This window comes from Wasmannia auropunctata, unplaced genomic scaffold (assembly GCF_000956235.1).
Source record: "Wasmannia auropunctata unplaced genomic scaffold, wasmannia.A_1.0 LD333494.1, whole genome shotgun sequence".
Lineage (NCBI taxonomy): Eukaryota > Metazoa > Arthropoda > Insecta > Hymenoptera > Formicidae > Wasmannia > Wasmannia auropunctata.
The window spans coordinates 52156-64366 of record NW_012029396.1 but is presented as its reverse complement, the minus strand read 5'-3'; the positions used below and the strand labels follow the sequence as shown (position 1 = coordinate 64366).

Genomic DNA, 12211 nt, shown 5'->3' with positions numbered 1-12211 from the left:
TTTTAACTTCGAATGCGTGTAGTGTCGCCGAGCATACGATCATCTGCAATCTTTTGCCGTCTGACGTAATTTTTGGGATTTGTCTATGCAGACGGTCGATAAGTTAGGTGTAACCCTGTTTCAATAATCCGTCAGCTTCGTCCAGCACAAAGAACCTTGAAACATGTATTAATATTTATCCCAATCTAATATTATTTCTTTAAAGTTTAATGATAAAAAAAATAAATAAATTACCTGCAATGTGTTAACAACAAGTAACCGCCTTGTATGAGATCCTCCAATCGTCCGGGAGTCCCGACTACTATGTCCACGCCGGAATTCAAAGTTGCAATCTGTTCTTTCACGTTTACTCCACCGATGACAAGCAGTTCTCTGATCGTCGGATCTTTAAGGTGTGTCTTGAACTGAAAAATAAAAAAGACCGCTTTATATTAGTACCATTATGCAGTCTTGGATGGCAAGTTTAGTGGCAAATTTTCATTTACCTTCTGAATTTGATTGTAAGTTTGTTCAGCTAATTCACGAGAAGGCTCTATGATGATCGCCTGAGGCGCGTTATTCTTTGGTTTACCACTTTCTTTAGACGCGCTCTGATTGCTGTTAACAATATTGTGCTTGACAGATTCTTTTGGAGCCGAAGATACAGCCACATAATCATTTGGAGGTGGATGCTTAAACGGTTGAGCTCCAAAATTGAAGGCCATCTCGGCGTTCTTCAGTACTACAGCTGGATAGTAAGTCTGTGATTTTTGCTGCGCGTTTAATGTAAACGCGACGCCCAAATCTACGCCGTTCTTGGTAAATTTTATTTCGCCTTTTACCAAATCAAGAAAACAACCAATCACATCGTGCATCCCAAAGGCCTCTCCATAATTATCAAATTGCTTCGCATTCGATTTCTTTCCCGTACCACCGAATCCATAACCGAATTTATCTGTTCCTAAATCCAAGGCAGCCTATTTCAAGAAAAATACACTTAATAAAATTCTTCTCATCATAATAAGTAAAGATAATTTGTTACATCACTTATAAAGACACTCGCCTGAGATGTAGACCAGCCTACTCGGCATAAACCTTCATCGGTGACCGTTGCTTCAAAAAAATACTTGCCACTTCCCGATATCCCTTTATTTGCGCGACAGCCATGCCATTCTTTTTGTTCTCTACTTTGACATCTTAAACCATCCAGCGTTACTGCCATGGCTTGTCCTCTATCAAACAGGCTCAGTCCCCAATGTGTCGCTACAAGATAATAAAATATTTATACTACTTTGAAAAATAAATCTTACAAGTTTGGACTTTTTTCAAAATTTAATACACACATTGTTGAACTACAGCAGCCCCACCTCCCTTGCCAGATTCTAAATCTTTAAGAGTCTCCCAAACTATTTGCAAAATAGGCAAACAGAAAGCACCAGTTTTTCCACTACCAGTTTCTGCAGCCATAAGTACATCACCGCCACCCAATATCAGTGGGATAGCTTCAGCTTGAACATCTGTTGGTAGTCTGTAAGTCATATATTTATTTTAACACTAAGAATGTAAATTTTTTTTCTCTGATACATGACATTTTGAAATTGTAGAATTACATCTCGATCCTATCTTTACTTACGTCCATTCCATCTCGTCAACTGCTTTTGCTATTTCCGGCAAAACACCCATTTCTAAAACGTAAAAAAGATTAATATACGATTCTGATATAAAATATATATAACAATTATTGCGCAAATTGACACAACTAAACTGACATTTTTCACAGTTGACGTTACAATACAAGTAACTTATTATTGTCATACCTTCGAAAGCAGTCATTCTGCTTCAATTGTGTTTATCTTGATACGTATAAAAATGCCAAAAAATTATTCTAAAATAGAATTGTGATTACTAAGTGTATGTCAGCAGTCAGACCCGGTCTGTGTTCGCGATGTTTTGAAATATCTCGAATAGGTTAGTTTTGATATTAATGCTTGTCACCAGATGGTTCTGCCATGTCAATATTAAACATTCTGCATTACGAAGCCATCGCGGCGTTTTTCGCAACACCGACAAAAGTTTCACGACGAGATTTATGTTGGCTGCCCTTTTTGCAATCAGGATAGGCAACTGAAGTGACACTCCGAAATTTCCTAGATCCGCGGATCTTTGGTCAACTTCGGTTGCCTATCCTGATTGCGAAAAGGGCAGCCAACATAAATCTCGTTGTGAAAAAGTGAAAAGCATGAGAGCGGCTTTCCCGCCATTTTTCGCACCGGCAAGAGTTACACACGTGTACTGTAGAATAGAATTCTGTTAAATGTTTTTAAAGGATTTACGGAGCTTTACCAGTCAAACGATAATTAAAGTCATTGCAACTTAGCAACATCATTTGCAACATATCAAATTATCTTGTCTGTGTCAATCCTCGTTTGAAGGTAGATATCAGGAAAGAAGCAAAGAAGCATATAGAATCTAGGCTAAGAACGGCAATAACTCTCATTTTAATATATCTTTGAGCGATATTGAAGTAATTTTGCCCAAGTAATTTTACATAATTAATTGTTTAATTGTTATGATATTATATGACATCATTTTTTATGAATTTTATATAAATCAACAGAAATCACACACACATAAGCCGTATAAAACTAATTTGGAACTATGGATTCTAATTCAAGAGGGAAAGACGATACTTTTACGTCTATTCATTCCATGGAAGAAACTTATATGAAAAATTACACAGAAGCAGAAGCTGAGGAATATTTAAGAGTAAAAGAATTATTATTTTATCACACATAATTTTTCATAGCAAATTTATAGTTACAATTTTTATACATATATAATTTTACACACACGCGCCACACACACACACACACACACACACCACATAAATATTATTATGTATATTACGTATATAAATTGATGTATTTAAAAAGATCTTGAAAGTATAAGAGGAGAAATTATGTTTCTCTATTTTATAGTATATGAATAATAGAGGTGAAAAGGATTCCGAGTTAAATATGACATTTCAAGAATTAGAAGACAATATGCAAAAATTTTATGTAGAAGACCAAGCTAAAGTTTATCAAAAATGCAGTCATTCTTACAATTCAAAATCTAATCTATCTACGCTAGCCATGAAGGATAAAATACTTTCAATAATTGAGACAAATTCAGTAGTCATTATTCAAGGACCAACTGGCTGTGGAAAGACAACTCAGATTCCACAGTTCATTCTCGATGCTAATACTAAGAAGAGACGTATTTGTAATATTATAGGTATATTTTTTTACAATTTTATTTTTAATTTTATTTTATAAATATTATATAATAAAAACTATAGTATATACATAAGTATAAAGTAAAGACACAAAATATTCAAAAATTATAATATTAATTTTAGTTACACAACCAAGACGAATTGCTGCAATTAGCGTTGCCAATAGGGTGAAACAAGAAGGACTTGGTAATCTTGTAGGCTATCAAGTGGGTATGCAGAAGACTATATCACCTGAAACCCGTTTAACTTACTGCACCACTGAAATTCTCCTTCAACATTTGATCCATACAAAACACATGTTAGACTATACACACATTATATTGGACGAAATTCATGAACGTGATCAACAATTAGATTTTCTTCTGCTAGTCGTTAAAAGATTATTACAAACGAATTCTGGACAAGTTAAAGTCATCCTCATGTCGGCAACAATTAATGTGATGAAATTTGCGAGATACTTTTCTACAAAAGTAGGAAATGAATTAATCCCGGCGCCAATTGTTCAGATTTCTGAAAAGAGAAATTTTGAGATTCAAACATATTATTTGGATGATATAGAGAATCTAGGACCTGTGAGTATATATTATAACAAATATTTAATAGTTATTTACAATTTTATGATTTTGTGTATTGATTTATTGTAATCTTGATTTATTACAATTTTTGTATTGAATTAAAATTATTATTTATTATAATCTTGTACATTAATATTATACGATATCATAAATATTATATTATGATATATAATAATATGATAAAGTGTATATAAATTTGTATTTTATAGATACCAGAAGTATCTAGTACGGAACCAAAAGTCACTCAAAATATGATCAACTTTTGCTCACTTATTCTCGATGCTCTAGATCAAATTGATACAAATAATAAGGAACAAAGTTCCAATTCGCCTCAGAGACATTCCGTTCTTATATTTTTACCAGGAGTATATGAAATTGAGGAATTATATAATTACTTGTTGATTTACCAAGGAGAAAAATTATGGGACCTAACAATTTTGCATTCATTGATTTCTGATGATGAACAGTATCGCATTTTTCAAAAACCGCCGGAAGGTTACAGACGTATTATACTGTCCACAAATATTGCCGAAAGTAGTATTACTGTACCTGATGTAAAATATGGTAAATATTTGATAAATTTCTCTTTTTCATACTTATTTACTCACTTAAATCTTAAAATTCCTCACGACTGAAGATCGTGGTCTCCATTTCATGCAATCACTCGAGAATGCACAAATTTTCTCCATTGAAAACAATGTATTAAACAATGTAATATATATGTTGTTGACGGATTTTGGATCTTTAATTCAGACAAAAAACAAATGCGCAGCTTTTGCGCTATGATCACCATTTATGAATTAGATGTTATAATTCTTGAGAAAAAAAATAATTGTGGAAAGAGATGTTGAGAGTATGAAAATTTTAAAATATAGAAAATAGTGATAAAATAATATAAATGAATATTATTATTTTATAGTAATTTATGATTGACAAGTGAAAAGATTAATTAAATATATATAATTTATAGTGATAGACTTTTGCCTTGTAAAATTATTGACATTTAATCCTGAAACTCATTACCAAAGTTTGCAACTTTGTTGGGCGAGTAAAACAAATTGTATTCAACGAGCTGGTCGCACGGGTCGTGTAATAGATGGCAGAGTGTACAGATTAGTGCCCAAAGCATTTTATAAAGTAAGTAATATAAGCTAATAATTTACTAATTGTGATGTATAACATTAAACTTTATGTTTGTATTCAAAATTGCATGTTTAATAAAGTCTGATATTTAATCAATAACATAAATAATAAATTTAAATAATTGTATCATATTTTTATAATTTTATTACAATTATTTTTTTTATCTTATTTACATAGGTAGTCATAGTATTTTTTTTTTAAAGATTTACAATTGATAAGTTATGCGCACATAATTTTTCAAAGTTTATGTATCGCATTCTTTCATATAATGTTTATTAATTACAGAATGTTTTGGACGATTATGCTATACCAGAGATCCTTCGTGCCCCACTCGCCAACGTTGTTCTCCGCGCCAAAATTCTTGATCTCGACGAGCCACGTGTCCTTCTTTCACATTCCCTTGATCCACCTACACTCTCGAATTTGGCAAATACCATTTTAAGCCTGAAAGAGGTCGGGGCCTTAGTAGATGAGGACGAGGATTCTTTTAAAATGTTTGACGGACATTTAACCGATCTCGGCAAAGTAATGGCGAATCTCCCGCTTGATATTCGAATTTCGAAATTAATCATGTTGGGCCACGTTTTCGGAGTTTTACGAGATGCTATCGTTCTGGGGGCCAGTATGGCCATCAAGGATGTCTTTATGGAGCAATGTCATCCTAATGTTTCCTCTTATATGACTCGGAAAAAATGGGCCAATAATTCCGATAGCGACAGCATTGCCACTTTAAATGTTTACAAGATGTGGCAGAATGAAAAAGCGAACCGTCGATTAAATTCTTATCAAGCTGAGAAACAATGGGCCAAGAGGAATGGAATCTACGCAAGAACCTTGCGTGAATTAGATGCTCTCGTGAAAGATATCACTGTCAGATTGCTGAGATGTGGAATTGAAGAAAGTGTAGGAATTAATAAAGTCATTTGGGAAGGTATATTAATTAATATTTTATTTCTTTTTAAATTATTTTTAAATTTTATAATTTGTAACTTTCCCATTTACTTCTAGGTGGAGATCGTGATTTCGTGCTTCAAGTCGTCCTTGCCGGAGCTTTCTATCCCAATTATTTTGTCAAACCTTTGCAAAATCGAGAGATTTATAAAGAAAATATTGAAATGACCCTGGGTGCTTTGGATCCCTTGAAGACTGTTTATTTAAGAGGTTGGCCAAAAGACCAACCTGGATATTTATACGCTAAAAGATTTCAGCAAATTTTTTCCAAACATCTGGGAATTCTAGAAAAGCAGATAGCAGTATCCTTTGATGGATCGCAACGTGTTTATGTGCAATTTCGCGAGAAGGAAACATGCGTTGATGACAGTCTTCAAAATATATTAGAACCTGTTTATCAGGTGATTATTAATTTATCATTTGTATTTATATTTTATATAAATAACATGAATTACACGCATAATATGAAATACACGCGCGCGTGATTACAGTACAAAATAACAATTAGTAATATAGTATGTTTGTTTATTTATCAGGCTGTCATGATGAGGTATTGCAATATACCAATCGAATTGAAGTTGTTGAATGTAAAAGAAGCAAATGAGAGAGCGAGACGTCATGATCTTCAGAAATTCCAAAGGACTCTTTATTTTCGTAGAAATTTTATAAAGACAGAGAATGTTGTACCGAAAATCAGACCACAATTACCAGGACTTGACGTAACAAACATACCTCTATTTGTACAAACTGTAAGTTTTCTTTTGTTTTATGAATTAGTAAAGAATAATGTTAGAATTGAGATAAATTTTTTATATATATATACGCTTTTTATTTTATATTGAAGAAACACCTATAATAATTTTAATGCTAAATATTATATCTATTTACTGACTACTGCAATTATCAATTATAAATTGATTATCTAATTATTAATATATTGAAAATCTTTTTTATTTATTCACTATTAATTAAATGTCTTAATTTTATATATATTTGAAATTATATACATATATTTCTTTTAGATCATCAGTCCTGGATATTTTTGGGCAACTCTTGATGACGATATCACTCATAGTGAAATACAAGTTATAGAAGAAATTCTCAATAAACACCCTTTGAAAAAGTTACGCTCTATCCCAGAAAAGTCAACCATAATCGCTGCTCCCATAGAAGGAAATAATTCTTTGATTTACCATCGTGCCATAATTAAGGAATTTATTTTAGAAATCGGAGAACTGGTCGATATTTTCTTTATTGATCTCGGCCATTTTTCTAGAAGACGATTTAGCGATCTAAAAGAAATTGATAATGCTAGAATCTTAGAAATTCCACCGTTAGCATTTTGTTGCAATTTAGCTTTTTTGCGACCTTCGAATCAAAGTAATGTTCATGGCCAATGGTCAGAAAGATCGAAAAATTACTTTGAAACACAAATCAAGAAAAGTAAAAGTATATTGGGAAAAATTTATTCGATTGTTGACAGCGTTATTAATTTAGAATTGATTGTTGTTAATGACAAAGGGAAGAGATTTAATGTTAATGAAGGTTTCATTGAAGAAGGATATGCTATAAGAAGGGAAGAAAGTTGTCTATCAAAGCTTAATCATGATTTAAGGGCAGATATTAGTATTGTCAACGCAATGTCGATTGATGAGAAAAAGTTTTACGAAGAGGAACAGTATGACAAAAGTCACTTATTCGATGTAAGTAAATAAGTTAAACTTTTGTATCAAAATTTAATTTATACTATTATTGTGACTAATAGTATAATAATTTATAGTAATTAATTTGTTGAAAAACTAATACATAAATTAATTTTAAATCAATGATTTTAGTATCCTGATCCACCTAAAGAAAAAGATTGCAGCTTGAGCGTAAAACTCCGAGGTCCATCTTCTCCCTTAGAAATGGAATTGACTCAGTTAACATTAGGCGAAAGATTGAGAAAGATACATGTAGATATGAATTCCGTCAATTTTATCCTTTTGGATAATGATCTCGACCAATCAAGACGTCTTTTGGTCGCTCAGAGTGCCACTCAGTCCATTAGAGATAATCTAATATTGAGAAATACTACTTTTCTGCCAGATATTCCCGGACTCGTGGCACTGCTCACGCTGATTTTTGCACCACGTATGGAATTGAGATGCAATTCGCGTAAGACTTATTACACTGGAGCTTTATGTGGTTTGGGCCCAAAGAATAATCTCTCTAATCGCGCTATATTTCCCGATCATGATATAAAAATTCAATTTGACGTAGAAATCACAATGGATGATGTGAAAGAGGTATCATCTTTACAAAATAATAAATTGAATAATAATTTCGCGATACATATCGTAAAATTACCTATATATTATTTTATACTGTTCATATTTTTTTGCCATCTATCGAACTCTCTATTAATGTTTTATAGGCAGATTATAACATTTTTCTACTACTATTACTTTTTTTTATTCTTTGTAATATTGTTCTTCTATCATTGTTATTAGCAGAATAATATATAACATGATAATCATTTTTAACAGATAAATAAATTGTGCCACTGGATGAATACTGGGATGTTTGAGTTACTTACAATTGCATTTCTGTATTCATCCAGTGGTGCAATTCTACTACTTCTTCTTTGTTTTATTCTTCGTAATATTGTTCTTCTGTCATTGTTATTAGCAGGATGATATATAACATAATAATCAATTTTAACAGATAAATAAATTGCGTCACTGGATGAACATTGGGATGCAACTAAGTAACTCCAATGATGAGGATATTATTCTTTGTCAAAACAAAATCCAACAGATTTTGCTCCAGCTAACAGACAAACAAAGAAAAACACGTCAACCAGAGAACGATGAGGTCGATTGTCTTAGCGACAATTGGAATCGCTATAACAGATCATATTTTTTACCATCCGTTCGAGAAAGTGTGAGAAAAGCGGAGATATATCCGATGCATAAGGCGTTAGAATTACGTGAAACAAATGGATATATGGAGGACATGCTGAATAATCTCTCACAATTGCAGAGTCTTGCCTACGAGTACGTGGTGATACGTAGTCATACATTTTTCTATACATATATTCGAATTATATTTTATATATTTTTATCTATTTTGTGTTAGGGATGCATGCAAAGTGGGAAACGTATCTGCTTTTTGTAAATTATGTGGAACTGAAACGCATGGCCTGTTGGAACTACGCGTTCATCTTTGTTCGAAACAACATACTGAGAAGGAGAAGATGTTGCATCGTCAATTACATTAAGAGATTACAATATAATCCTTTTAATCTGGAACTTTTTTTCAATTTAAGATACTATTTTAATAGCACAAACACAAGAAGAGAATATTCTTACGCGTTATTTTTTTTTTACTTGCCTCATTCTATGTGCTATACAACAATTGTGTATTATAGCGAACGTACAATGAGGATAGAATTGTGATATGCAGGGATGCTGTTCGAGAATAAAAGGATATTCATAAAATGGAGAGACATACAATTAAATCTACAATTAAAGCATTTTAAGTTTAATGACGTAATATCGTAATTATGGATATGACTATTTGTGATATGAATACATAAAAAGCTATTTTATGTATTTACATTTGTTGTCTATTACATAGATAGAGAACATTCAATTTTGTTATTTCTTATATTAATTGAAACATTGAGTTCTTTTATTTCTACCTCGAAAAAGATATATTTCTGTTGTACGTGCATTATTCATATTGTCTACATATATATGCTCTCTATTTTTCATTTTTGTTTTCTTTTAGATAATAGATTTTAAGATGACATACAATATTATTTTGTATTTTGTATTCTTTGTTCCTATTTGACGTAAGTTCAATATAATTATTGTTATTAGGCAGAAAAGAATATGCAGTATTTTTTGTATGAATATACAGTAAAATTGAAACGTGCATTAATGAACTATTTGTCTTGTAAATATCTCTCCATGTCCTAATATATATAATATATTGAACACTAAATTAATTTTAAAAAGTTCTAAAATACTAAAAGACGTACGTAATTCTTATAGAGTTGAATTATAGAATTTGAGTTGAAAATTTCAATGCAAATACACTTTTATTGATTACAAATATTTTGCAAATGTTCTGTACGTTTATTTAATTTCTCAAAAATTGCCAAAATATATTTATAAAAAAAGATATACTATGCAATTTAATTGTGCAAAACTCGAAAATTAAAAGATTCTTGAATGAGTACGATAACTGCATTGCAGGTCTATAATTACTAATAGTCGGTAAAATTACACGCACTTTTATCTATTTCGGAAATTGTAAATATTAAAAAAATCAACAAATTATTAAAAGAAATAAAATTACAAAGCATACATAGCAGTAATCAAAAGTAAAAGATATTATTTTAACAATTATTTTTTATTAATTATAATAGGTATATATGTATGTAATATGTATACAAGAGGTTTGAGGTTAGGTTAAAGTAAGATCACAGTACATTCACGTACTTAGGGACTGTGTGAAAAAGCGTGTATTATGCGAAAAGCAAACAAATATTTGTAGCTAATTAACCAATAACATTATTAGAAACGCAAGTTTTTTGTGTATTTCATTGAAATTCTCATAAATAGAATTTAACTTAATAATAATGAAACATAGATTGTTTGTTGATCGCTCTTTCCTACATGTGAATTTCTGCCGGAGATTACGTTATTGCACTTCCACTGTAACTGCAACTGAATCATGCAACTCTAAAAGATTAGCAGGTATTTTACATTATCTTATATTTTTCTCTCTTACATAGATTTGCGTACATTAAAGTCTGCAAGCAAGCGTGCATTAAGAATTAATTAAAAATTAATAAGATGAGGAAAATATTGTCTCACTGTGTTATTCTAAAATTTACATTATAATACAGATTTTCCTGCAACTTTTAAGCCAAAAGATGTGGAAAAAGGCTGGTATGACACCTGGCAATGTAATAACTACTTTGCATCATCCAGGACAAGGAGGACGTGCTATAATACACAAGAGGAAAAGGAAGCTAAAGAACCCTTCAGTATGATCTTACCACCACCTAATATTACAGGAATATTACATCTGGGTCACGCACTTACTGTTACAATCCAAGATGTTTTGGCAAGATGGTTAGCAAAAGTGCAAAAGTATATTGAGTATTAATAATATAATAAGCATATATATATATATATATATATATATAACATACCGCATACGTATAATGATATAAAATAATAGTCTAGAAAATCATAAAATATACCTGTGCTTTTTATGATTAAATTTATATGTGGATTATATTACTAATGTAACTCATAAACATTAATACTATTTTAATACTATATTATTATACATTATATGTTATGCTATTTTTATCGCGCTACATTTACTTATTATAAGTAAATTTACCATTATATTATAGATTTTTCTCTACTGCTCACGCACATACACACACAGGCACAGAATGAAGGGTCATCCAGTGTTGTGGATACCGGGTCTGGACCATGCGGGAATTGCGACACAGGCGATAATGGAACGTACATTGCGGCAGACACGCAATATTACGCGACACGACATAGGCCGTGCTGAGTTCACGCGACTAATCTGGCAGTGGAAGGCAGAGAAGGCTGCGATTATCAAGCAACAATTGAAAGCCCTCGGCGCTACGCTGGATTGGGACAGAGAATACTTTACCATTGATAAAGTAATATTTTTTACATATGCTATCTATATACTAATATTAGAATTTGTTATTCTATATTTATTTGTTACATTATTTTCATTTGTGCTCTCTAGAATCATAGTGCAGCAGTGACGGAAACATTTGTACGACTGAACGAGAGAAATCTGTTATACAGAGCTGAAGATCTTGTTAATTGGTCGCCAGCGCTACGCAGCACAATATCGGAAATTGAAGTCGAGGATTTTGTTGTGAACGGCAAGACGCGGCTTCAATTACCTGGCTATGATACCAAAATCACCGTTGGTCAGCTGATCAAGCTGGTCTACCCAATCAGAGATTCAAGTAAATATATAAAATATATTTGTACTAGTACATAACAGGCGCGCACTTCGCGCGCGCTGCGTATTGAATCCCATACATCTTCCAATAACATTTATACCAATTTACATTTTAATGAAACAAATTTTAACAATATTTGATAAAAAATAAATTTTCAAAAAAAATGACGCTTTGCGCGCGGTGCGTATTAAACTCCATACATCTTCCAATAACATTTATACCAAATTACATTTTAATTAAACAAATTTTAACAATTTTTAATAAAAT

General features: G+C 31.7%; 3 protein-coding genes across 9 annotated transcripts in view; 2 read left to right on the top strand and 1 right to left on the bottom strand.

The window, feature by feature from the left end:
* Nucleotides 1-4: 4 nt before the first annotated feature.
* Nucleotides 5-2031, bottom strand: LOC105459925 (ATP-dependent RNA helicase Ddx1-like; the record flags this gene model as incomplete). The annotated part of the gene is given in 7 exon segments (XM_011706290.1): nucleotides 5-155; nucleotides 235-404; nucleotides 486-956; nucleotides 1043-1242; nucleotides 1323-1507; nucleotides 1613-1664; nucleotides 1797-2031. Coding segments are annotated over 7 exon segments (1245 nt in total), but the record flags the coding sequence as incomplete, so codon positions are not given.
* Nucleotides 2032-2229: 198 nt separating this feature from the next.
* On the top strand, nucleotides 2230-9857 carry LOC105459905 (probable ATP-dependent RNA helicase spindle-E). Of its 4 annotated transcripts, none has more exons than XM_011706261.1 (13): nucleotides 2230-2411; nucleotides 2597-2745; nucleotides 2958-3255; nucleotides 3380-3828; nucleotides 4041-4395; nucleotides 4802-4968; nucleotides 5260-5905; nucleotides 5983-6326; nucleotides 6462-6674; nucleotides 6948-7628; nucleotides 7761-8213; nucleotides 8632-8963; nucleotides 9046-9857. In XM_011706261.1, exons 2-13 carry the CDS (start codon nucleotides 2638-2640, stop codon nucleotides 9185-9187), a joined length of 4188 nt encoding a protein of 1395 aa, XP_011704563.1. In that variant the 5' UTR covers nucleotides 2230-2411; nucleotides 2597-2637; the 3' UTR covers nucleotides 9188-9857. The 4 variants fall into 4 exon arrangements, with proteins under 4 accessions (XP_011704563.1, XP_011704565.1, XP_011704564.1 ...); XM_011706263.1 differs by having other exon boundaries at nucleotides 2230-2503; XM_011706262.1 differs by having other exon boundaries at nucleotides 2230-2517.
* A 497-nt stretch (nucleotides 9858-10354) lies between these two features.
* Nucleotides 10355-12211, top strand: part of LOC105459904 (valine--tRNA ligase-like) — a 6754-nt gene continuing 4897 nt past the window's right edge. The window contains exons 1-4 of one of the 4 annotated variants that reach the window (XM_011706258.1): nucleotides 10355-10673; nucleotides 10826-11054; nucleotides 11380-11626; nucleotides 11719-11947. In XM_011706258.1, the coding sequence (XP_011704560.1) occupies nucleotides 10556-10673; nucleotides 10826-11054; nucleotides 11380-11626; nucleotides 11719-11947 (823 nt within the window). In that variant the 5' untranslated portion in view covers nucleotides 10355-10555. Of the gene's footprint in view, nucleotides 10674-10825; nucleotides 11073-11344; nucleotides 11627-11718; nucleotides 11948-12211 lie in introns of those variants that run through there. The other 3 variants (XM_011706257.1, XM_011706260.1, XM_011706259.1) reach the window with 3 other exon arrangements.